Here is a 26,829-nt window from a genome sequence, read left to right as displayed (position 1 = left end):
TAAGGGATCGCTGTGTAGACCCCCCATGTGAGAATGTGTAAGGGATCGCTGTGTAGACCCCCCTATGTGAGAGTGTGTAAGGGATCGCTGTGTAGACCCCCCATTGTGAGAGTGTGTAAGGGATCGCTGTGTAGACCCTCCTATGTGAGAGTGTGTAAGGGATCACTGTGTAGACCCTCCTATGTGAGAGTGTGTAAGGGATCGCTGTGTAGACCCCCCTATGTGAGAGTGTGTAAGGGATCGCTGTGTAGACCCCCCATGTGAGAGTGTTTAAGGGATTGCTGTGTAGACCCTCCTATGTGAGAGTGTGTAAGGGATCGCTGTGTGGACCCTCCTATGTGAGAGTGTGTAAGGGATCGCTGTGTAGACCCTCCTATGTGAGAGTGTGTAAGGGATCGCTGTGTAGACCCCCATGTGAGAGTGTGTAAGGGATCGCTGTGTAGACCCCCCTATGTGAGAGTGTGTAAGGGATCGCTGTGTAGACCATCCTATGTGAGAATGTGTAAGGGATTGCTGTGTAGACCCCGCTATGTGAGAGTGTGTAAGGGATCGCTGTGTAGACCCCCCTATGTGAGAGTGTGTAAGGGATCGCTGTGTAGACCCTCCTATGTGAGAGTGTGTTAGGGATCGCTGTGTAGACCCCCTATGTGAGAGTGTGTAAGGGATCGCTGTGCAGACCGCCCTATGTGAGAGTGTATAAGGGATCGCTGTGTAGACCCCCCTATGTGAGAGTGTGTAAGGGATCGCTGTGTAGACCCCCCATGTGAGAGTGTGTAAGGGATCGCTGTGCAGACCCCCCATTGTGAGAGTGTGTAAGGGATCGCTGTGTCGACCCCCCTATGTGAGAGTGTGTAAGGGATCGCTGTGTGGACCCTCCTATGTGAGAGTGTGTAAGGGATCGCTGTGTAGACCCCCCTATGTGAGTGTCAGGGATTGCTGTGTAGACCCCCCTATGTGAGAGTGTGTAAGGGATCGCTGTGTAGACCCCCCTATGTGAGAGTGTGTAAGGGATCGCTGTGTAGACCCCCCTATGTGAGAGTGTGTTAGGGATCGCTCTATAGACCCCGCTATGTGAGAGTGTGTAAGGGATCGCCGTGTAGACCCCCCTATGTGAGAGTGTGTAAGGGATCGCTGTGTAGACCTCCGTATGTGAGAGTGTGTAAGGGATCGCTGTGTAGACCCCCCTATGTGAGAGTGTGTAAGGGATCGCTGTGTAGACCCCCTGTAGTGTATGTGCCTTTAAGAGCCCCCTGTGTACTGTAATGCCGGTAATGGTCACTCGGGCTATATGAGCCTGTATATTGTGTTGTATCAGTTAGTTCCCCTCCAGACTTTATTCAGTGAACACCTGTGAAACCAACTCTTGCCTTCAGTGTCTCTATTAACACACGGACACAACAGTGGCGACGAATTGGAAACGGACTTACCTGCAATTCGGCAGCACCTCAAGGACAACGATTCCTCAGACGTCCAAAGTTGAAGAAAAGCAAGAAAAAGAAAAAAGCTGTGGTTTCACCAGCTAGCCGAGCTGGTGCCAGGTACTGCAATAATCCTTCCTGGGCATCGGGCTGGGGCTCCAGCGGCTGGCTCTGCAGCGAGGCCAAGCAGCGAAGGCGGAGGCAAGCAGTAACAGACGGGGAGGGAGCACTCGGGAGACGGCCGGCGCTGCAAGCAGGTCGGCGTTCAGACCTCGCAGAGAGAGTCCGGCGGGAACGAGTCTCCACCTGTAAATAAATGAAAAATTTAAATTAAAAAAAAACGCGGAAAGCAGCGTTGTCATCGGCAGCAGCGGCGGGGAAGCGCGGGAAGCGCCATATCTTTTCTGCAGGAAAGAAAGAAAAGCGCGGGAAGCGCTATTTTTTTTTCCAGGATGCCTAAGGCTGGCAATATTGATGCTTTTGATAACGATATAGAGGATTGGACCACATATGTGGAAAGAGTGGAGGTATATTGCACCGCAAATGGAATAGAAAATGATAAAAAAGCGTCAGTACTGCTAAATCTAATGGGCACAAAGACATACGGGCTGTTACGAAACTTAATCACTCCAGCCAAACCAAAGGACAAGAATTTTAAGGAAATTGTTGATACCCTACAGGAGCACTTAAACCCAACACCGCTGCTGATAGTGGAACGATTCAAATTCTTCAAGAGGAATCAACACAAGAATGAAAGTAACACTGATTACCTCACCGAATTAAGAAAGCTATCAAAGCACTGCCAATTCGGGGCAGGACTAGCAGATTATCTTTGAGACAAATTCGTCTGCGGTCTCCTAAGTGAAGGAACACAGAAAAGGCTGCTTTCTGAGAAAGATTTGACACTGGACAAGGCTTTCAGTATGGCTGTATCATACGAAGCAGCCGCAAAAGGAGCTGCAGAGATACAACAAAAGACACAGGACTTCAGCACCCATGAAATGACACAGGGTTTCGAGAGATGTTATCGCTGCGGCATATCCACCCATGACCAGAGGGACTGCTGGTTCAAGGACAAAGCATGCAGGCAATGCGGAAAGATTGGACACATTGCACGGGTATGCCGATCTGGAAAAAAAAAATCCACGGACGGGAAAAAAAAAATCAACAAACAAATGTACAGAAAGGTACAAATGATGACGGACAGTAGCTCCGAAGACCAGAAGAGCGATAGCGACTCCGAAAACAAGAGACTAAGCTGTCTCAAATTACATAATGTAATTGCCAAAGAAGATTACCAGACCATTTGGGTTACCCTCACGATAGCAGGGTCCCCAGTTAAAATGGAGCTAGATACAGGATCAGCTCTGACCGTCATAAATCGACGGGATTACGAGCGGCTATTTCCGCATATACCTTTAAAAGACACATCCATTATCTTGAAAACATATACGGGGCAGAAAGTATACCCCAAAGGAAAAATAAGGGTGCCTGTTGTATACAACGGCAAGGAAATACAGAAGTTGTATTTATACGTTCTACAAGATGGTGGTCCACCGCTGTTGGGACGTGAATGGATCAGGAAAATACGTTTAGACTGGCACTCCATTCAGGCACTGACGGTGACCAGTAAGGAAAAAAATGATGATGACGTCATACCTGAACGATTAAAAGACATCTTGGCCAACGCCAAGGAAGTGTTTCATGAGAAACTAGGAACCTTGAAAGGCATCACCGCCTCAATAAAAGTGGAAGATGCGGCAATTCCCAAGTTTTTTAAGGCAAGACCGGTGCCATACACAATTCGTCCAGCAGTCGAGGCAGAGCTGGAGAATTTGGAAAAGGCAGGCGTATTATCCAAAATAGATTGGAGCGAGTGGGCAACACCCATTGTCCCGGTCATGAAGAAAACGTTGAATAATGATAAATCTGAAGAACAGAGAAAAATTTGCATCTGTGGAGACTTCAAGGTGACTGTAAACCCGGTCCTTCACACAGTACAGTATCCCCTTCCGAGGACAGAAGATATTTTCACCTCACTATCCGGAGGGAAACGTTTCACCAAAATTGACTTGGCACAGGCATATCTACAGATGGAGGTTGAAGAGGCCTCTAAAAAGTATCTCACGATAAATACACACAAAGGCCTGTACCAGTACAATCGACTGGTTTTCGGAGTAGCATCCGCTCCAGCTATCTGGCAAAGAGCTATGGAGCAAGTCGTCCAAGGGATTCCGGGGACTCAATGCTACCCAGACGACATCCTTGTAACAGGAGAAAACGACAACGAGCACCTTGCCAATTTGGAGCAGGTGCTCACTAGGCTGAGAGAACGGGGCCTACGAGCAAATCGCCCCAAGTGCGAATTTTTCCAGAATCAAATATCATATTGTGGCCACATAATTAATAAGGAAGGGTTGCATAAGTCACCTGAAAAAATTGAAGCGGTCATAAAAGCCCCAGCACCTGAAAATGTTTCACAATTAATGTCGTTCCTGGGATTAATAAATTACTATCATAAATTTTTACCGAACTTATCAACTCTTCTGCACCCTCTTAATGAACTGCTACAAACAGGAGTAATTTGGAAATGGAGCGAAGACTGTAAACATGCCTTCCATAAATGCAAAGACTTAATCACGTCCAAAGAAGTTTCGGCTCATTACAACCCATCACTGCCAATCAGACCGGCGTGCGATGCATCCCCTTACGGCGTAGGAGCGGTATTATCGCATAGATTCCCTGATGGCTCGGAGCGGCCAATAGCTTTTGCATCACGCTCATTGAACTCAGCTGAGCGTAACTATGCCCAAATCCACAGGGAAGCACTCAGCCTGGTATGGGGAGTGAAGAAATTCAACCATTACCTACACGGACAAAAATTTACCTTGTTGACTGACCATCAACCCCTCATCTCCATATTCAACCCTAAAAAGGGTGTTCCCATTATGACAGCGCAAAGGCTACAAAGGTGGTCCCTTTTTCTAGGGGCACACCAATATAACATAGAATACAAAGGATCAAAACAGCATGGGAATGCTGACGGTTTATCGCGCCTACCGTTGCCAACGGTAGAAGAGGCACCTACCGTAGACCCAGTGGAGATTTTCCACTCTACCCTAGTCGAATGTCTACCAGTAACAAATTCTGCCATTGAAAGGGAAACTAGAAATGACCCGACTCTCTCACGAGTCTACGATTTAACAGTGAAGGGATGGCCAGCACATGGCGAACCACTGTTGCCAGCATTCTCGCAAAGAAGAGAACAGCTGTCAGTGTGCCGAGGAACCTTGATGTGTGGATCCAGAGTGGTGATTCCACCCAAACTCCAGGATAAAGTTCTAAAGGAGCTTCACGAGGGGCATCTGGGTGGAGTGAAAATGAAGAACCTAGCCAGGGCGTTTGTATGGTGGCCAGGAGATTGATGGAGACATCGAAGAAATGACCAAGAGCTGCCTAGGATGCCAGAAGGTCCAAAACGCTCCACCACAAGCCCCTCTACATCCATGGGAGTGGCCCTCATCTCCATGGCAAAGGGTACACATTGACTTTGCTGGTCCATTTATGGACTCAATGTTCTTAATCGCGGTTGATGCACACTCCAAGTGGCCGGAGGTAATAAAGATGTCCTCCACCACCACGGAAAAATCCATCACAGTATTAAGGACCATATTTGCCAGGAATGGGCTGCCTGAACGGATCTGTTCTGATAATGGACCGCAATTTGTGTCCGAAGAATTCAGGAAGTTCTTAAAAAACAATGGGGTTAAGCACTACACGTCCGCCCCATACCATCCCGCCACCAATAGATTGGCTGAAAGGTTTGTCCAGACCTTCAAGAAGGCCATAAAGGCCATGGGTAATGAAGACATAAATCTACAACATAAGGTAGATAACTTCTTGTTTGCATACAGGAATGCAACACATATGGTTACAAACCAAACTCCCGCCATGATGTTCTTCAATAGAAGCCTAAGATGCCGGCTGGATTTGATCAAGCCAAACATCAGAAGGGACGTGGAGAACCGGCAATTTCAAGGCATGAATGAAAGGCCAACTAGAACCTTCCAGATAGGTCAACAAGTTTTGGCCCGGGACTACCGTACCGAGAAATGGCAGCCTTGAACTATCTGCACACGACTAGGACCGCTGATGTATACCGTGGACATTGGAGAAAGCATAATAAGGCGCCATGCTGACCAAATCATGGAGTCATCCGAAAAGGGACAACCCACACCACAACTCTATACGCCTAATGATGAAGTAGAGATACCCATAGTATCTACCTCCGATCCGGTGATACTGGAACCCGATGAACCCGACACTGGCATTCAAGCCGAATCAGCCTTGCCAAAAGAACCTACTACACCACCAGAAACTACTACACCACTGAGGCGTTATCCGGACCGAGTCAGGAAGCCTCCAGAGAGACTGACTTATAATTGATTAACTGCAGCAATGTGTAGATTATTGTTCTTGTAACATGTAATTAATGATTACTTAAAATATTATGTACTGGTTGGCTAAAAGGGGAGGAATTGTAGTGTATGTGCCTTTAAGAGCCCCCTGTGTACTGTAATGCCAGTAATGGCCACTCGGGCTATATAAGCCTGTATATTGTGTTGTATCAGTTAGTTCACCTCCAGACTTTGTTCAGTAAACACCTGTGAAACCAACTCCTGCCTTCAGTGTCTCTATTAACACATGGACACGATCAATAACATGTCATTCTATAGTGGACACTAGGTGGAGCCGTAGAGCTGTATATAGCTGTATGTATAAGACTACACTACCCAGCTGTATGATATTAAGACTACATTACCCATGAGGCACTAGGCTACCCACAAGGCAGCAGTCAAGATGGAAGCCTCTACAGATACAGTACCTAGTCCACATTTGCTCAATAAAAGGTCTAGCAAAAGGTAGCTGTGTTCATAATAAGAATGTCTAGTTATTAATGAACATAAGATGGTACCAGGGTGGTGAAGATCTGCTGAAAATTGTGAAAAGCGACATGGAGAATTTGAAGCCACCAGAGCGTTTGAATCTCGAGGGAAAAATCGACTACAACTGGCAGACTTTTAAACAGCAATTCGAACTCTACATTGCAGCCATCGGATTCGGTACGAAGCCAGACGCAAGGAAGATAGCGTTGCTGCTTACGGTTGCAGGCCCACAGGCGATAGAGGTATTTAATACATTTGTATTTAATCCAGTGGAGAACAGAAAAAAATTACAAGATGTGCTAAAAAAATTTGATGCACATTGCTCTCCCAAAAAGAATGAGAGCTATGAAAAATACATCTTCCGTTTCTCGGACACAGCAACAAAATGAGACTTTTGATAGCTTTATAACTGATCTGAAACTGAAAGCACAGACATGTAATTTCTCTGAGCTCAAAGCATCCATGATTCGTGACCAGATTGTGTTTGGTATTCATGATAAAAAAGTCAGGGAACGTCTGTTGAGAGAAACCGAACTAAATTTGGAAAATGCGGTGAAAATATGCCAAGCCAGCGAGCTAGCTCGAAAGCACGCGAAGACTTTCAGTGAAATCAATAATGATGCGAATGTAATGAGTGATAATGCTGCTGTCGGTGCTGAGTCCTACAAGGGGAAGAAACGTGGGCAGAACAGAAATGAAAAGCAATCGGAGGATGAAATTTTAAATTGTAAACGCTGTGGTTACAAACACCAGTTAAGACAATGCCCAGCGTTTGGAAAAATGTGCACAAAGAGTAATGGAAAGAATCACTTTGCCAAACAATGCTTTTCAAAAGTAAAAACGATGAAAGGGCAACGAGTTAATGTGATTGAGGACACTGATTTAAGTGAGACATTTCTTGTAGGAATGGTGTCATGTGACGATATCAAAAAAGATACAGAAAATGTGCAGCCCTCAGAAATGGACAATGCTGAACATAAAGTCAATGCAGTAAAAGAGGACAAATGGATGATCCCACTGCAGATAAATGGAGCATTAGTTACATTGAAACTGGACACTGGGGCAAAAGCAAACTTAATCAGTATGAGTGACATTAACAATATGAAAGAAAAGCCCAAAATACAGAAAAAGTCAGTACTACTGAAGGACTATAATGGACAGAAAATAGATAGCTTAGGTGTATGCAGACTTAAAGTGACAGTCAAAGACAAAGTGCATCATCTCATGTTTTCTGTTGTGGCTGAAAGGCTTGATTCGATACTAGGTGACAAAGCTTGTGAAGACTTAGAACTGGTCAAGAGAGTCTACCGTATAAACTGTGCCATAAGCAGACCAGATGACTCAGGTGATGAAGCAGAGAGCCCATCAAGGATGAAAAGGCCAAAGGGTATCCATGTCTTCAAAAAGCCTAGTTTCTCCAAGAAGAAAGAAAAAGACTTCAAGGTCAAAGAGAAGCCAAAGGAAGAAAAGCACAAAGAGGAAAAACACAAGGAGAAAAAGTCCAAAGATATAACCGCAGCAGATGTTGTTAAGCAGTGGAAAGAGAAAAAGAAAATGAAGAAGCCTGCACCAGAGCAGGAAGCAGTTCCGGTGGATACTCCTTCTTCCCTCAGGCCAATCTTTGGTGTTCTATTAGCCGAGGCTAATAGACCCACTATGTGAGAGTGTGTAAGGAATCGCTGTGTAGACCCCCCTATGTGAGAGTGTGTAAGGGATCGCTGTGTAGACCCTCCTATGTGAGAGTGTGTAAGGGATCGCTGTGTAGACCCCCCTATGTGAGAGTGTGTAAGGGATCGCTGTGTAGACCTCCATATGTGTGGGGGGGGGTGTGGGCAGGGGTTGTGTCTGGGCAGTGGGTGTGTGGGTTTTGTGGGCGAGGGTGTTTATGTGGTGTGTGTATGGGCAGGGGGGTTTGTGGGTGGGTGTGTGTGACTATGTTGGGCGTGGGTTGTGTATGTGTGTTGGGTGTGTCTGGGGGGGCAGTGTATGTGCAACCCCCAATGCTATCACTACGACGCCCTGAAATGCCAAGAGCTGACCATAAAGAAGAATACCCTCAGTCAACTAGTCCTGGGACTCAATAAAGTAACTAATAACAATACTAACAATAACCAGTCCCAGGACAGTGACAGGGTAACACAAAGAATTCGACCCAACACAATCGTCGCTAAGCAAAAGGAAAAATATCTGTCATATTGGGCAGAAACAACAAAAACCCAAAGCAAACTCAATTGCTACTTGGCCCTAAACAGACAATACAACATAGCTGATTACCTGACCATGGTAAAGGATAACAAACTGAGAAGAACCTTGACAAGGTACAGACTTAGCGAACATAGCCTAGCGATCGAAAAAGGCAGACACAGGCAGACCAGGCTGCCAAGAGAAGACAGGATATGCTCTCACTGCAGTCAGGGAGTAGTTGAGACAGAGATGCACTTCCTCACAGCCTGTGGAAAATATCAGGGCATCAGAGAGAATTTCTATCAAAAATTCTCACCAATATGCCCTGAATTCAGAAATCTGACTGACAACCAAAAACTCCCATTCCTACTGGGGGAGGAGAGAAGCTGTGTAACACTGGCGGCACACTATGTTACAGCTTGCCATGAACAGAGGGACAACCAGTAAACTAAGACAAGAGTATATATAAACAAGGCGAAAATATATTTATAAACTCAGGGATATACCTGTTTATACACTGTATGAATGGAACCGCGTTTATGTGTTCAACCATAAATGTATTTTGATGCTTTGGCAACATAAGATGTACCTTATCATGCCAATAAAGCGATTTGTATTGTATTGTATTGTATTGTATGTGTGTGGGTGTAGATATGGATGTGTGCGTGGCGGGGGGAGTGTGGGGTGTGTGTATGGGTGTGGATATGTGTGTGTGTGGGGGTGGTGTGAGTGTGGGGGGTGGGGGGAAGAGATGGGGAAGCCTAAATATTCTTGCCCCTCAATGATATCACGTCGCCTTTCACAGATGCCAAAGAGATCGAACAAGTCCGAGGTGTCCCAGCCGAACCGGCAGAAAGACCGGTGACTTCGCCTGTACGGTGAGTGCCCTCTATGTGCTGTCTCCCAGCCGGGGGCGGACGGTTGGAGGGCTACAATTGGTACTGAGCCCCACACAGAGCAGGAAGAGCCCAGGCCAGGGATACCTCCACCGCCCTGGTCTGTGCTGAGTGAGCTGCTCCCAGCCGGGGGCGGGCGATAGCGGGGCTACAATAAGCCTGTGGATTGTGGAGGCATCAGTCAGTGTCCAAGTTTGCAGGCGACACAAAGCTGGGTGGGCGTGTGTGTTGTGAGGAGGGTGCCAAGAAACTCCAGGATGATTTGGACAGGTTGGGTGATTGGGCAGAAGCATGGCAGATGCAATATAACGTGGATAAATGCGAGGTTATCCACTTTGGTGTCAAAAACAGGAAGGCAGATTATTATCTGAATGGCAATAGATTGGGAGAAGGGGAAGTGCAACGAGACCTGGGTGTCCTTGTGCACCAGTCGCTGAAGGTAAGCATGCAGGTGCAGCAGGCGGTTAAGAAGGCAAATGGTATGTTGGCCTTCGTGGCGAGAGGGTTTGAATACAGGAACAAGGATGTCTTGCTGCAGTTGTACAGGGCCTTGGTGAGACCACATCTTGAGTATTGTGTGCAGTTTTGGTCGCCTTATCTGAGGAAGGATGTTCTTGCCATGGAGGGAATGCAGCGAAGATTCACCAGGCTGATACCTGGGATGGCAGGAATGACGTATGAGGAGAGATTGGGTCGATTGGGCTTGTACTTGCTGGAGTTTAGAAGAATGAGAGGGGATCTCATTGAAACTTATAAAATTCTAACAGGACTAGACAGACTAGATGCAGGAAGGATGTTCCCGATGGTCGGGGAGTCCAGAACCAGGGGTCACAGTCTAAGGATAAGGGGTAAGCCATTTAGGACAGAGATGAGGAGGAATTTCTTCACCCAGAGTGTGGTGAACCTGTGGAACTCTCTACCACAGAAGGCAGCGGAGGCCAATTCATTAAATATATTCAAGAAGGAGTTGGATATATTTCTTAAGGCTAAAGGGATCAAGGGATATGGGGAGAAGGCAGGGACAGGGTACTGAATTTGGATGATCAGCCATGATCATATTGAATGGCGGAGCAGGCTCGAAGGGCCGAATGGCCTACTCCTGCTCCTATCTTCTATGTTTCTATGTCCTTCTCCCGATCACTGTCCGGTCGGTGCCCATCTACTGGGTGTGTATGTGCTGGCTCAGGACAAGATAGAGCCCTCTATTGAGTAGATTGGGTCTATATACTCTCTGGAGTTTAGAAGAATGAGAGGTGATCTCATTGAAACATATAAAATTCTGAAGGGGATTGACAGGGTAGATGCTGAGAGGTTGTTTCCCCTAGCTGGAGAGTCTAAAACTAGGGGGCATAGTCTCAGGATAAGGGGTCGGCCATTTACGACTGAGATTGAAGGGATAATTACTAGTCCTAGCCCCTTTAGGGCTACCCCAGATCAGGCATATTTCTCAGACGTCCACTTTCAAATAAAGTTTGAGGTAGCCAAATCCTAAAGATGCTTAATTGGGTCTAAAGATCCGGACTATCTCTCCCTAAAGGAAAGGAACAACCTGAAAATGTTACCATCCTCCAGATAGCACTTTTAATAAGTTTAGCGAGACTGTAATGTTCCGGATATTATGAGGGTCCGGAAAACTCCCCCACCAAAGAGTGTACAGAGATTGAGTTTGCGAGTTTTTGATACAGAAGTATACATGAGACAATTCTAAAAATATATAGATTTATTAAAGAACCGACATGTAATTTACAGTTGGTGAGTCAATTGCAACATTAACAGTTCCAAAAAGAGAAAGCTTACAATCTTATTATCAGAGAACATTACTTTCAAATCTTAACTTCGCTACAGTTTTACAGTTCTTAGTGTTCTACAGGATATCCACCAAAATCAAATACCTTTGATCCCCGAGATACAAAGAATTGGAGACTTACAGAGCCGCCTCTGAAGCTGAGAATCGCTTTGCCTGATTAAAGCGAGTCTACTATCCCATTTGAGAGTTCAATATTTATACCCTTTTCCAGTGGTATTTTCTTTAATGTTTTCTGCGGATGTAAGCTAATTATCTCTAGTCATTTTTCTGCTGACCTCTGCCAGAATCATGTCTCATCTCGAGGTGTTCTAAGTTTACCATATAAAAAACGGTGTGACAGCAGGTGTCTCTTACTTTATGTCATCTTTACGAGGGCAGATGTTCCTTACTTTATCTGCTTCTTTACGAAGTGTAAATCAGAACACCCTGTCCAGGGTGAACCATTGTTTCGTTCCCAAAGGTCAGCCTGTCGGGAGCCTTTAACCTTCTGTTTCAATAAGGTTATTTATTCAGGGTCAGCAACTATCTTATCAATAGCCGGAATGCTTTCATAGCTATTTCATCGTTAGGTTTCTAGATTTCCAAACCCAGTTTGTCATGTTTTAACAAGGCTAGAATTATTTCATAAGATAGTGTATTTTTCTGAATAGGTTATATGGTTTATTCCTTCACAAGATGAGGAGGAATTTCTTCACTCAGAGGGTGGTGAATCTTTGGAATTCTCTGCTCCAGAGGGCTGTGGATGCTCAGTCGTTGAGTATATTCAGGACTGAGATTGCTCGATTTTTGGACTCGAGGGATCGGGCGGGAAAGTGGAGTTGAGGTCAAAGATCAGTCATGCTCTTATTGAATGACGGAGCAGGCTCAAGGGGCCGATTGGCCTACTCCTGCTCCTGTTTCTTATGTTCTCGTGGTCGAATACCCCCTTGCCGACGCATGAAGAACGGTCAGCTGGAGTGAGCGCTCGTGAAACAATGGCGGCATTGTAGGCAGTGTAGCTGGAAGCATAAAATTGCAAAGGGCTATCGACAGATTAAGTGAATGGGCAAAACTGTGGCAAATGGATTTCAATGTGAGGTCATCCACTTTGGACCTAATAAGGATAGAACAGGGTACTTTCTAAATGGTGAAAGGCTAAAAACAGTGGAGGTCCAAAGAGACTTGGGGGTCCAGGTACACAGATCATTAAAATGTCATGGACAGGTGCAGAAAATGATCAAAAAGGCTAATGGGATGCTGGCCTTTATATCTCGAGGACTAGAATACAAGGGGGTAGAAGTTATCCTGCAGCTGTACAAAACCCTGGTTAGACCACACCTGGAGTACTGTGAGCAGTTCTGGGCACCACACCTTAGGAAGGGTTAAGTTACGAGGAGAGACTACACAAACTAGGGTTGTATTCCCTGGAATTTAGAAGGTTAAGAGGTGATTTGATTGAAGTTTTCAAGATATTAAGGGGAACAGACAGGGTAGAGAGAGAAACTATTTCTGCTGGTTGGGGAGTCTCGGACTAGGGGGCGTTGCCTAAAAATTAGAGCCAGACCTTTCAGGAGTGAAATTAGGAAACACTTCTACACACGAAGGGTGGTAGAGGTTTGGAACTCTCTTCCGCAAATGGTAATTAATGCGAGATCAATTGTTAATTTTAAATCTGAGATTGATAGATTTCTGTTAACCAAAGGTATTAAGGGATATGGGGCAAAGGCGGGTAGATGGGGTTAGATCGCAGATCAGCCCTGATCTGATTGAATGGCGGAACAGGCTGGAGGGGCTGAATGGCCTCCTCCTGTTCCTATTTTTCTCTGTCCTATGTTCCATCCTTTCCACCCCCCCCACCACCACCCCCCTCCAACCATCGAGGGGTCAGAGGCTGCAGAGGAGAAAGAGAGAGAGAGAGAGAGAGACGGAAACGGTGGAGAGTTCTAAGCGGTGCCTCGTTCTGTTTCTGTTCCCCCAGGGTTCCCGGACCGGAGTACGACGCGCTGATCACACTGGATGAGGTGACGGGGCTGCCGCCGGAGTTCCCCGCGATACCACCAGGTAAATTGCAGCGCCGTTAGCCCGGGCTCGTACATCTCTGGCCCGTTGTGCGCGCGGGCGTGTGCAGCAAGAGAAGGCTGAAGGCCGCAGCTTCCCTTCTCCCCGCCGAGGCGGCCCTGCAATTGGTCCTGAGCCCCACACAGAGCAGGAAGAGCCCAAGTTCCATTCCCCCGTCCCCGGTCTGTGCTGAGTTAAGTGATCCCAGCCGGACGTGGGCGGGCGATAGGCGGCCTACAATTGGTCCTGAGCCCCACACAGAGCAGGAAACAAAGAATTGCATTTCCAAAGCGACTTTCACCACCTCAGGACGTCCTAAACAACAACAATAACCTGTATTTATATAGCGCCTTTAACATAGTAAAACGTCCCAAGGTGCTTCACAGGAGAGTTATAAAGACAAAAATTTGACACCGAGCCACATTGGCAATTAGGGCAGGTGACCAAAGGCTTGGGCAAAGAGGTAGGTTTTAAGGAGCGTCTTAAAGGAGAAAAGAGAGGTGGAGAGGGTTAGGGAGGGAATTCCAGAGCTTCGGGCCCAGGCAGCTGAAGGTACTTTGCAGCCAATGAAGTACTTTATTTTTTGAAGTGCACTCGCTGTTGCAATGTAGGAAACATGGCAGCCAATTTGCGCACAGCAAGCTCCCACAAACAGCAATGTGATACTGACCAGATCATCTGTTTTAGTGATGTTGATTAAGGGATAAAAAAATTAGCCCCGGGGAGAACTCCCCTCTGCTCTTCTGTCAGTAGTGGCCGCGGGAATCTTTTACATCCACCTGAGAGGGCAGACAGGGGTTTAACGTCTCATCCGAAAGACAGCACCTCCCGACAGTGCGGCGCTCCCTCAGTACCGGCACCGGGAGTGTCGGCCCTGGATTATGGGGCTGCAGTGGGGACTCGAACCCGCGACCTTCTGACTCCCGAGGCGGCAGTGAGACCCCACTGAGCAACGGTTGGCATAATCTGTCAGAGCCCAGGTTTCATCCCCGCCCTCGTCTGCGCTTGGTTAGTTGATCCCAGTCGGGGGTGGGGGGGGGTGCTACAATTGGCCCTGAGGCCCACACATAGCAGGGAAGGGGCCGCACTTGACTTTGTGTCACCGCTCTCTTCTCATCTCTCTCTCTCTCTTGGCCCACAGCTGAAGCCGTGCCGGAGAAAGAGGTGGAGATTCCAGCCGTGCCCTCGCTGCCAATCTCACCGGAGGAGGTGCCTGAGCGTCGACCGGCCTCGCCCAGCCTGGAGGTAGGTGGGGGCGGGGGGGTGTCGGGGTGGGGGGGTGGGGGTGAGGGGGTGGAGGAAACGCATGCCGGCCCCCAGGGCCAAAGATTGAAGGAGCGATCGGGATCAAAAAAACTGGATCGTCTTGACGTTTCAGCCCGTCGATCATTCTTCCCCCACCTTCACTCCACTCCCAGGGGTACCACCCCACCCACCTTTCAGTACCTCACCCAACTGGGCCCATTCATCATTGGGGTGAGCCCTGGCAGCGAATGATATTCCACCGCGGTGGTGGGGGGGTGGGGGCTTCACCACCCGTCTCCGTCCTCTCTTCACCAGTGGTTCGTGCCCAACCCCAGAAACACCCGCAAAACCTGTGTGCACGTACACACACTAGAGGTTACTGGATGGTGGTCAGGAGCAGGAACCCTGGCTGAGTTTCTCCCCCCACCCGCTTCCCAATCCACAGGCTCTGAGGTCAATAGCAGCGGACCCTATCGCGAGCCCCCAGTTCATCGGCTAAATTCACAGGAAAGGAAGACAGAACTTGCATTTCTATATCAATGATTTGGATGAGGGAACCAAACGTAATATTTCCGAGTTTGCTGACGACACGAAACTAGGTGGGATTGTGAGTTGTGAGGAGGATGCAAAGAGGCTTCAAGGCGATTTAAACAAGTTGAGTGAGTGGGCAAATACATGGCAGATGCAGTATAACGTGGATAAATGTGAAGTTATCCACTTCAATAGGAAAAACAGAAAGGCAGAGTATTATTTAAATGGGGCTAGATTGGGAAATGTTGATGTACAAAGGGACCTGGGTGTCCTTGTACACCAGTCACTGAAAGCAAACATGCTGGTGCAGCAAGCAGTTAGGAAGGCAAATGGTATGTTGGCCTTCATTGCAAGAGGATTTAAGTACAGGAGCAAGGATGTCTTACTAGAGTTGTACAGGGCCTCGGTGAGACCACAACTAGAGTAGTGTGTACAGTTTTGGCCTCCTTACCTAAGGAAGGATATACTTGCCATAGAGGGAGTGCAGCGAAGGTTCACCAGACTGATTCCTGGGATGGCAGGACTGTCGTATGAGGAGAGATTGGGTCGACTAGGCCTGTATTCACTAGAGTTTAGAAAAATGAGAGAGGATCTCATTGAAATGTATAAAATTCTGACAGGGCTAGACAGACTGGACACAGGGAGGATGTTTCCCCTGGCTGGAGGGGTCTAGAACAAGGGGTCACAGTCTCAGGATACAGGGTAGGACATTTAGGACTGAGATGAGGAGAAATTTCTTTATTCAGCGGGTGGTGAACCTGTGGAATTCTCTACCACAGGAGGCTAAGTCACTGAATATATTTAAGAAGGAGATAGATAGATTTCTAGACACAAAAGGCATCAAGGGGTATGGGGAGAGAGCGGGAATATGGTATTGAGATAGAGGATCAGCCATGATCATATTGAATGGCGGAGCAGGCTCGAAGGGCCGAATGGCTACTCCTGCTCCTATTTTTCTGTGTTTCAATGTTTCACCACCTCAGGATGTCCCAATGCACTACACAGCCGATGAAGTAATTGCGTAGTGTAGTCACTGTTGTAATGTAGGAAACGCGGCAGCCGCTTTGCGCACAGCAAGCTTCCACAAACAGCAATGTGTTAATGACCAGATCATCTGCTTTAGTGATGTTGGTTGAGGGATAAATATTGGCCCCGGGACACCGGGGATAACTCCCCCCTGCTCTTCTTCCAATAGCGGCCGTGGGATCTTTAACGTCCACCTGAGAGGGAAGACGGGGCCCTCGGTTTAACATCTCATTCAAGTTGTTACTGTTACCTGTGGAGCCCTCCCCCCAACCCCACCCAAGGCTCTATCCTTGGCCCCCTCCTTTGTCTCATCTACAGGCTGCCCCCTGGTGACATCGTCCGAGAACACAGCGTCGAACACGCTGACGACACCCAGCTCCACCTCACCACCACCTCTCTCGACCCCTCCACTGTCTCTAAATTTGTCACCCTGCTTGTCCGACATCCAGTACCGGATGAGCAGAAATTTCCTCCCAGCTAAATATTGGGAAGACCGAGGCCGTTGTCTTCGGTCCCCGTCTCAAACTCCGTTCCCGAGCCACCGACTCCATCCCTCTCTCTGGCAACTGTCTGAGGCTGAGCCAGACTGTTCGCAACCTTGGTGTCGTATTCGACCCTGAGATGAGCTTCCGACCACATATTCGCTTCATCACCAAGACCGCTTACATCCACCTTGGTAACATCGCCCGTCTCTGCCCCTACCTCAGCTCATCTGCTGCTGAATCCCTTATCCATTCCAAGGCTCTCCTGGCCAGCCTCTCATCTTCCACCCTACATTAACTTCAGCTCCACCATAACGTTACTGTCCCTGTCCTAACTCGCACCAAGTCCCGTTCACCCATCACCCCCTGTGTTCGCTGACCTACATTGGTTCCCGGTCTGGCAAAGACTCAATTTTAAAATTCTTGATGTAATAAAAAGCCTCACACATCAAGGAACTTATAATTAAACTATATACAAGAGCGGTCTTCACCACGCCTCTAGGTGAAGCCCTTTTACAATACTGAGCAGTTCAGTATTTATACTAGTCCAAACACAGGAAGTGACGTATGCACAGGAAGTGATGTATGCACTGAGTTCACAGTTCACAGGAAGTGATGTGCACATAACTTCCCGGAAGTTATTATTATTATCACAATTCTCATCCTCGTTTTCAAATCCCTCCCTATCTCTGTAAACTCTTCCAGCCCCACAACCCTCCGAGATCTCTGCACTCCTTCAATCCTGACCTCTTACGCACCCCTGATTTTAATCATTCCACCATTGGTGGTCGTGCCTTCAGCTGCCTTGACCCTAAGCTCTAGAATTCCCTCCCTAAACCTCTCCGCCTCGCTACCTCTCTCTCCTCCTTTAAGACGTTCCTTAAAACCTACCTCTTTGACCAAGCTTTTGGTCACCTGCCCTAATATCTCCTTATGTGGATCAGTGTCAAAATTTGTCTGATAATCGCTCCTGTGAAGCGCCCTGGGACGTTTTACTACGTTAAAGGCGCTGTATAAATGCAAGTTGTTGTTGAAAGATGGAACCCACCGACGGTGCAGCGCCCCCTTAGTCCTGGCACCGGGGGTGTCGGCCCTGGATTATGGGGCTCGAGTCGCTGGAGTGCGGCTTGAACCCACGATCTGCTGACTTGGAGACGAGCGGGCTGCCCGCTAATGACTCTTCAGTGTTGAAGGCAACGTTCCCTCTAAGCTGCTCCGCCAGTCCCATGCAGCCCGGGACTGTCTTTTCCCACGTTAAATTTCACACTGTGAATGGTGCCGCACAAAAAAAGGTCAGGGGGGGAACATTGATTGCAAGCCAGCACTTTCCTGGCCTGGTGCCTCAGTGCCACAGCAGGCAGGGATTTACTTCCCCCGGCCTTAGTCGTCAAGAGAAGAGGCAAACAAAAGCTTTCAGACAGGTGATATGATCCCAGCGGCCTTTTCTTCTTGTTTTCCGCTCTAGCTGGTGCTGCCCGAGATCTACGAACTCCCGCCGGTGACTCCCAAACGCCGACGGCGCAGGCTGCAGTTTATCGATCAGACCGTCCAGATATCACGAAAGGAGATACAGGAAGCCATTCAGCAGGCCGATATTCACTGTGCGCCAACCGTGAGTGTTCTAGAACATTCCCCGTGCATCGACCGCCAACTGATCTAAGATCATTCACTGTAAACCAACCGTGAGTGATCTAGAACATTCCCCGTGCATCGATCGCCAACTGATCTAAGATAATTTACTGTAAACCAGCCGTGAGTGTTCTAGAACATTCCCCAATGCATTGATCGCCAACTGATCTAAGATATTCACTGTAAACCAACCGTGAGTGTACTAGAACATTCCCCGTGCATCGACCGCCAACTGATCTAAGATATTCACTGTGCACCAACCGTGAGTGTTCTGCAACATTCCCTGTGCATCGACCATGAGCTGATCTAGGATACCCACAGTGTATCAGTCGTGAGTGATTTAGGACATTCCCTGTGCACCAACCAGGACTGATAGAGAACATTCACTGTTCACCATCTGACACTCATCTAGAACGTCTACTGTACATTGCCCGTGACTGATCTAGAACAAACACTGTGCGCCAAACGGGACTGAATCAAGAACACCCATGATGCGCCAGTCGTTACTGGTCTAGAACATTCACTGTTTGTTGACATTAATTGATCTACACCATCAACTGTACATTGTGACGTAAGAAAACTACTAGGCACTTGGTCTAAGCGTTAAACAAAGCTTTAATCAACTGTTTTGCAACATGAGGTCTAGTTGTGTCCTTCACTAGTTCCTGTTAAGAATGTCCTGCGCAAGCTGGGCCTGTGCCCGAGTATTTATACTCTCCCTGGACAGCGCCACCCGTAGGCTGCTCAGTTGATTCATGTCACATTGCCCACTGCTGATCTAGAAAATTCACTGCGTGTCACCGGTGACTGATCGAGGACGTTCACAGTGCATCAATCTTGAAATAATCTAGAACATCAATTGCGAACTGATGTAGAAAATTATCTGTACACCGATCGTGACTGATCCAGGATATTCAGAGAGGGAGATTCACAGTATGTAACCCGTGCTATACCTGCCCGGGGAGTGTTTGATGGAACAGTGTGGAGGGAGCTTTACTCTGTATCCAACCTATGCTGTACCTGCCCTGGGAGTGTTTGATGGGACACTGTAGAGGGAGCTTTACTCTGTATCTAACCCATGCTGTACCTGCCCTGGGAGTGTTTGATGGGACACTGTAGAGGGAGCTTTACTCTGTATCTAACCCGTGCTGTACCTGCCCTGCGAGTGTTTGATGGGACAGTGTAGAGGGAGCTTTACTCTGTATCTAACCCGTGCTGTTCCTGCCCTGGGAGTGTTTGATGGGACAGTGTAGAGGGAGCTTTACTCTGTATCTAACCCGTGCTGTACCTGCTCTGCGAGTGTTTGATGGGACAGTGTAGAGGGAGCTTTACTCTGTATCTAACCCGTGCTGTACCTGCCCTGGGAGTGTTTGATGGGACACTGTAGAGGGAGCTTTACTCTGTATCTAACCCGTGCTGTTCCTGCCCTGGGAGTGTTTGATGGGACAGTGTAGAGGGAGCTTTAGTCTGTATCTAACCCGTGCTGTACCTGCCCTGCGAGTGTTTGATGGGACAGTGTAGAGGGAGCTTTACTCTGTATCTAACTCATGCTGTACCTGCCCTGCGAGTGTTTGATGGGACAGTGTAGAGGGAGCTTTACTCTGTATCTAACCCGTGCTGTTCCTGCCCTGGGAGCGTTTGAATGGACAGTGTAGAGGGAGCTTTTCTCTGTATCTAACACATGCTGTTCCTGCCCTGGGAGCGTTTGAATGGACAGTGTAGAGGGAGCTATACTCTGTATCTACCCTGTAGGTTCGTTACTGAAAATCTTTCCTTTCGCACTGCGGAGCAGAAGCTGCTGCATACTACCTTGATTGATAAATGAAACATGAAGCCTCAGTTGCCGTGGGCTGGAATACATGTTGATTCTCATCGTTGCTGTAAATCTCTCTTCATTTTCAGCGGCCCATCGAGCTCCCTCGCTTACGGAGAAAGAACCCAGTGACACTCTTCCGGATCCCTACCTACGGTCAGTAATTTTCAAATGCAGGAGACAATCCTTTCCTACGTTTAAGTATAATGTCCCTCTTCGCAAGTCTGTCCCGCTAGCATTCCCTTGTGATGGTGCTGACCCCACACTGGGGAAGGGATCCACAGTCCCAGTCTGCCCTCGGCCAGCTCGCCCACGTGCCAGCATCATCAGAAATCTGCTACCCCGTGTCCTAACTCGCACCAAGTCCCGTTCACCCATCACCCCCTGTGCTCGCTGACCCACACTGTCTCCTGGCCCGGAAACGTCTCGATTTCAAAATTCTCATCCTTGTTTTCAAATCCCTCCATGGCCTCGCCCCTCCCTATCTCTGTAATCTCCTCCGGCCATAGAAACCCCCGAGATCTCTGCACTCCTCCGATTCTGGCCTCTTGCGCATCCGCCGATTTTAATCGCTTCACTATTGGCGGGCGTGCCTTCAGCTGCCTGGGCCCCAAGCTTGGGAATTCTCTCCCTAAACCTCTCCGCCTCTCTCTCCTCCTTTAAGACGCTCCTTAAAACCTGCCTCTTTGACCAAGCTTTTGGTCACCTGTCCCAATATCTCCTGATGTGGCTCGGTGTCAAATTGTGTTGGATAACTTTCCTGTGAAGTGCCTTGGGATGTTTCGCGATGTTAAAGGCGCTATATAAATACAAGTTGTAGTTGTGTGAGCCCGGAAGACGTCAGCAGGACAATGCACCGTGGGGGGAGCCTCGCAGCTCAGTCCGACTGATCGAACGAGCGGGACAGCACCAGTCATCGACACTGCCCCCAACATTTTAAATCCCAATTCTCCTGTCTCCACATACCTTAATATCCGTGCCTCTGCAGTCAGTTTATCCCTTTCAAACACCTCAGTTACTTCTTTCTCTTCGTCCTTCTGAGGCAGGATGTTCTACATTCTCACCAACCTTTATCTGACGTTTCCTGACTAATTCTAAGATTCGCTCCGAGCCCAGTACATCACTGATGTGCCTCAATAATTCCGAGACTCGATGTTAGCGAAACAAAACAAGGCTTTTATTAACTTAGAAGGTAACACGCAGTGGAGAGAGGTATCTTCCATCTGGAGGTCTGCAGTACTGGATATGAGGCCAGACTGAGCTTGCTTACATAGGGGCCAGGTATGGGCGGAGCCCTACACACAATACATTACAATATACAATACAATGGTGAGGAGACGGAACTGAGGTAAGGGAACTGAAACCTGAAACCAACCACAGTCACAGGCAGTGATGAATGGAATATTTCATCACAATCACCATTCAGATCACCCTCAGTACATCACCATTCAGATCACCCTCAGTACATCACCATTCAGATCACCCTCAGTACATCACCATTCAGATCACCCTCAGTACATCACCATTCAGATCACCCTCAGTACATCACCGTTCAGATCACCCTCAGTACATCACCATTCAGATCACCCTCAGTACATCACCATTCAGATCACCCTCAGTACATCACCATTCAGACCACACTCAGTACATCACCATTCAGATCACCCTCAGTACATCACCATTCAGATCACCCTCAGTACATCACCATTCAGACCACACTCAGTACATCACCATTCAGATCACCCTCAGTACATCACCCTCAGTACATCACCATTCAGATCACACTCCCATGGTGCGGAGACTGAGGAAAGGGGCAGTGCGGCGAGATGAAGTAGTGGTAGCAGTAGGCTTGTGTGGAGCAGACTGGTTGGGCCAAATGGCCTCTTTCTGTGCGGCAAGTTGCTGTGTAATTCTATTTGACGTCTGGTTGATCTCGATCTGATTCTGGAACCTTTCTGCAGAAGGTTGGATGGCCCCCGAGCTGCAAAATTTGTGGAATAAATGCGCCAAGACCGAGCCAGTCGATTACAGCGCCAAACGCAAGATTGAGGCCGCGGAGATGGAGGTAAACTTATTTGATTTAACGCGAAACGGAGTAAAGCGGATATGCGGTATCTTATCGGTTGATATTGTTAATGGTTCCCTTTCCTCGGGTACTGTCCCCCTTCCTTTTCTATACTCCCATCCATAGGACAATTGAGTATAAGACGGGGCAGACTATTTTGTCCTTGTAGAGGGCCTAGGTCAGGCCTCACTTGGAATACGGTGTCCAGTTTTGGTCTCCGCACGCATTGGGTGATATTCAGGCTTTGGACAAGGTACAGAGGAGGGACACTAGACTAATTCCCAGTCTAAAGCATCTTGCGTGTCAAGATAGGCTAAAAGAGTTGGGGGACTCTTCCATTTGGAGAAGCATAGACTTCGGAAATGATCTGACTGAGGTTTATCAGATGATGAAGGGAATCAACTGTGTTCCAATTGACAGTCTGTTCCAATTAAACAGGTTTAGGGAGGCCCAGGGGGTCACAGTTTGAAGTTGTGTGAGGCCAGATCGAGGTTAGAGGTCAGGAGGTGGTTCTTTTCCCGGAGAATAGCAGACCTCTGGAACAGGATGCCATCTCGTGTGGTGGACTCCCATTCGCTGAATTCCTATCACGCGAGGGCTGGACCTGTTTCTGGCTGGGGCGGAGATCACCTCGTACAAAAGCTAGGGAATTCAGGGCCAGAGTGACCTCCTGGTCTATTTTCGATCGCCTAGATGAGTCGGAGAAGAATTTCCCAGATTCCCACTCCCCCCCAGCCCAAATTAGCCTGTTTTTTTTCCTCTCTTTTTTCACCTCTCCCAGGAGATCATTGGTTTCGGGTGGGATGGGGAGTGTATACATTGTGATATCGCAATTGTGTGGGACACAGGCTGGATGGGCCAGAGGGTCTTAATCTGTCGGTCATTGTTCGCCATCGAAGGCCATCATCACTCCCTTCAAAAAACCCAGGTTCGACCCCTCTTGCCCTTGCAAACTACCGCCCCACCTCCAAACCTCCCTTTGCTTTCCAAAGTCCTTGACCTTGAACGTGTTGTCGCCTCCCAATTCCGTGCCCATCTTTCCCACAACTCTATGTTTGAATCCCTCCAATCAGGTTTCCACCTCTGCCACAGCACATGATCAGCCATGATCTCATTGAATGGCGGAGCAGGCTCGAGGGGCCGTGTGGCCTACTCCTGCTCCTGATTCTTGTGTTCTTATGAAACGGCCCTTATCAAAGTCACAAATTACATCTTTTGTGACCGTGGTAAACTATCTCTCCTCGTCCTTCTCGACCTGTCTGCAGCCTTTGACACGGTCGACCACTCCATCCTCCTCCCAACACTTCTCCGGCGTCCAGCTGCACTCGCCTGGTTCCATTCTTATCTATCTAATCGCAGCCAGAGAATCACCTGCAACGGCTTCTCTTCCCGCTCCCGCGCCATTGCCTCTGGTGTTCCCCAAGGATCTATCCTTGGCTCCCTCCTATTTCTCATCTACAGGCTGTCCCTCGGCTAAATCATCTGAAAACACAATGTCAGTTTCCACATGTACGCTGACGACACCCAGCACGGTGGCATAGTGGTTAGCACTGTTGCCTCACAGCGCCAGGGACCTGGGTTCGAATCCGGCCTCGGGCGACTGTCTGTGTGGAGTTTGCACATTCTCCCCGTGTTTGCGTGGGTTTCCTCCGGGTGCTCCGGTTTCCTCCCACAGTCCAAAGATGTGCGGGTTAGGTTGATTGGCTATGATAAATTGACCCTTAGTGTTAGGGGGGAATAAATACGTGGGGTTACGGGGATCAGGTGGGATATGTGTCGGTGCAGGCTCGATGGGCCGAAATGGCCTCTATCTGCACTGTGGGGTTTCTGTGATTCTGTGATACCTCACCACCACCTCTCTCAACCCCTCCACCGTCTCTGATTTGTCACATTGCTTATCTGGATTGGATGAGCAGAAACTTCCTCCACTTAAATATTGGGAAGACCGAAGCCGTTGTCTTCGAACCCCGCCACAAACTCCGTTCCCTAGTGTGGTAAACCACTGTTTGTATTCCACTGTGTACATGCCTGGACATGCCTCGGCTGACTCCTCCCACAAGTCCTAGTATAAAGGTGACTGCTCCCCAGCCCTTTGTATTTCTGGACCGGTCGACCACTCGAGGCAGACCTTCATTCTTTTGTTAATAAAAGCCTTTAGTTACTCTCTTAACTCTCAGTCTTTTATGAGTAATTGATAGCGCATCACCTAGTCAGCGACTCCATCCCGCTCCCTGGCAACTGTCTGAGGCTGATCCAGACTGTTCGCAACCTGGGCATCCTATTCGACCCCTGACATAAGAAAACTACTAGGTACTTGGTCTAAGCGTTAAACAAAGCTTTAATCAACTGTTTTACAACATGGAGGTCTAGTTGTGTCCTTCACTAGTTCCTGTTAAGAATGTCCTGCGCAAGCTGGGCCCGTGCCCGAGTATTTATACTCTCCCTGAACAGCGCCACCCATAGGCCGCTCAGTATTATTTCATAAGCCTTTCTTTCATGAATGACTGATTCATGTCAACCCCGACTTGAGCTTCCGACCGCACATCCGCGCGCCATCACCAAGACCGCCTACTTCCACCTCCATAACATTGCCCGACTCCAACCCTGATGTTCATCATAGAATCATAGAAATTTACAGCACAGAAGGAGGCCATTTGGCCCATCTTGTCTGCGCCGGCCGACAAAGAGTTATCCACCCTAATCCCACTTTCCAGCTCTTGGTCCGTAGCCCTGTAGGTTACGGCACTTCAAGTGCATATCCAAGTACTTTTTAAATGTGGTGAGGGTTCCTGCCTCCACCACCCTTTCAGGCAGTGAGTTCCAGACCCCCCACCACCCTCTGGGTGAAAACATTTCTCCTCAAATTCCCTCTAAACCTCCGACCAATTACTTTAAATCTGTGCCCCCTGGTTCTTGACCCCTCTGCTAAGGGAAATAGGTCCTTCCTATCCACTCTATCTAGGCCTCTCATAATTTTATACACCTCAATTAGGTCTCCCCTCAGCCTCCTCTGTTCCAAAGAAAACAACCCCAGACTATCCAATCTTGATGATAGTCATATTTGACCCTGAGATGAGCTTCCGGCCACATATCCGCAGCATAACAAAGACCGCCTACTTCCACCTCCGTAACATCGCCCGTCTCCGCCCCTGCCTCAGCTCATCTGCTGCTGAAACCCTCATCCATGCCTTTGTTACCTCTAGACTTGACTATTCCAACGCTCTCCTGGCTGGCCTCCCACATTCCACCCTACGTAAACCTGAGGTCGTCCAAAACTCGGCTGCCCGTGTCCTAACTCGCGCCAAGTCCCTTTCGCCCATCCCCCCTGTGCTCGCTGACCTACATTGGCTCCCGGTTAAGCAGCGCCTCGATTTCAAAATTCTCATCCTTGTTTTCAAATCCTTCCGTGGCCTCGCCCCCTCCCTATCTCTGTAATCTCCTCCAACCCCACAACCCCCCCCAAGATATCTGTGCTCCTCTAATTCTGCCCTCTTGAGGATCCCTGATTATAATCGCTCAACCTTTGGTGGCCGTGGCTTCTGTTGCCTAGGCCCTAAGCTCTGGAATTCCCTCCCTAAACCTCTCCGCCTCGCTACCTCTCTTTCCTCCTTTAAGACGCTCCTTAAAACTTACCTCTTTGACCAAGCTTTTGGTCACCTGCCCTTATTTATCCTTATGTGGATCGGTGTCAAATTTTTTTTTGTCTTAAAATACTCCTGTGCAGCACCTTGGGACGTTTTATTATGTTAAAGGCGCTATATAAATACAAGTTGTTGTGAGTGAATGTACAGAGCGATTCCATTGCTCCGATCACCATCCTCACCACATTTCCTCCTTTCCAGGTTCTGCGGGAGACTCTGGAGCCCAGCATTCCCCAGCTGACATTGACTGGTGAGTGATGTCATGTGGAGCCCAGAATCCCGTGCAGCGTACAAGGCCGAGCTCGCGGGTTAAATACGGAAGACGCAACCCCCCTCTTCCCACTCCCCCCGCCACTATTTGAAGGCCCCGACCTCCGGCCGGGTAACGGGTCACACAGGGACCACCCGTCCTCTGGTGCCTCTGCCGTGCGGCCCACTCTGCAGCAGTTGGGCCAGTGTCGGAGTGATATTCCAGCATCGGGGGGGGGCATCACAGCTGCGCCCGGTACCTCCCCTCCCTCACCTCTCGTCCGCTCACATGCCCCAGCCAGAGCTGCTGGATATTAATCAGGAGCAGGAACCCTGTCTGAGTTTGTGTTGGCTCCCCTCTTTCCCTGTACCGGGATTCTCCGAGACCAATTGTCCGTGCCCCCCCCCCCCCGTTTGGGATCAGCTTACTCAGCACAAACCGGGGTGGATGGAACATGGGCTCGTCCTGCTCTGGGTGGGGCTCAGTACCACAATAACCGGGGTATTTACACGCTGAATCCTTGGTGACTCTCTGATATTTTTAAGATCCTTTCTCCTATTCCCTTTTATTTTGTTTCTACCCCCTGCAAAAGTAGCACCACTGGGGAATTGTGGGCCGCACACGAGCTGTCCCAAAACTCCCCTCCAGCACACAGTACTGAGACAAGTTTTCCTCTCACTGGGTCAAATGGGACAGTGTAGAAGGAGCTTTACTCTGTATCTAACCCGTGCTGTACCTGCCCTGGGAGTGTTTGATGGGACAGTGTAGAGGGCGTTTTACTCTGTATCTAACCCGTGCTCTACCTGCCCTGGGAGTGTTTGATGGGACAGTGTAGAGGAAGCTTTACTCTGTATCTAAC

At 48.5% G+C, this 26,829-nt stretch overlaps 1 protein-coding gene across 1 annotated transcript in view; it reads left to right on the top strand.

Annotated features, from left to right (window-relative positions):
* Nucleotides 1–26,829, top strand: part of LOC147119553 (meiotic recombination protein REC8 homolog) — a 179,638-nt gene that overhangs the window by 136,856 nt on the left and 15,953 nt on the right. Inside the window, exons 7-13 of the mRNA XM_085983756.1 lie at nucleotides 9,354–9,426; nucleotides 13,209–13,291; nucleotides 14,430–14,533; nucleotides 18,038–18,184; nucleotides 20,104–20,170; nucleotides 21,976–22,079; nucleotides 25,922–25,970. Of these exons, the coding sequence (XP_085839882.1) occupies nucleotides 9,354–9,426; nucleotides 13,209–13,291; nucleotides 14,430–14,533; nucleotides 18,038–18,184; nucleotides 20,104–20,170; nucleotides 21,976–22,079; nucleotides 25,922–25,970 (627 nt within the window). The remainder of the gene's footprint in view (nucleotides 1–9,353; nucleotides 9,427–13,208; nucleotides 13,292–14,429; nucleotides 14,534–18,037; nucleotides 18,185–20,103; nucleotides 20,171–21,975; nucleotides 22,080–25,921; nucleotides 25,971–26,829) is intronic.

This window comes from Somniosus microcephalus, chromosome 4, assembly GCF_052327205.1.
Source record: "Somniosus microcephalus isolate GS21.2 chromosome 4, FLI_Smic_1.0, whole genome shotgun sequence".
Classification (NCBI taxonomy): domain Eukaryota; kingdom Metazoa; phylum Chordata; class Chondrichthyes; order Squaliformes; family Somniosidae; genus Somniosus; species Somniosus microcephalus.
Note: the sequence above shows the minus strand (reverse complement) of the source record. Positions and strands in the feature narration are given on the sequence as shown.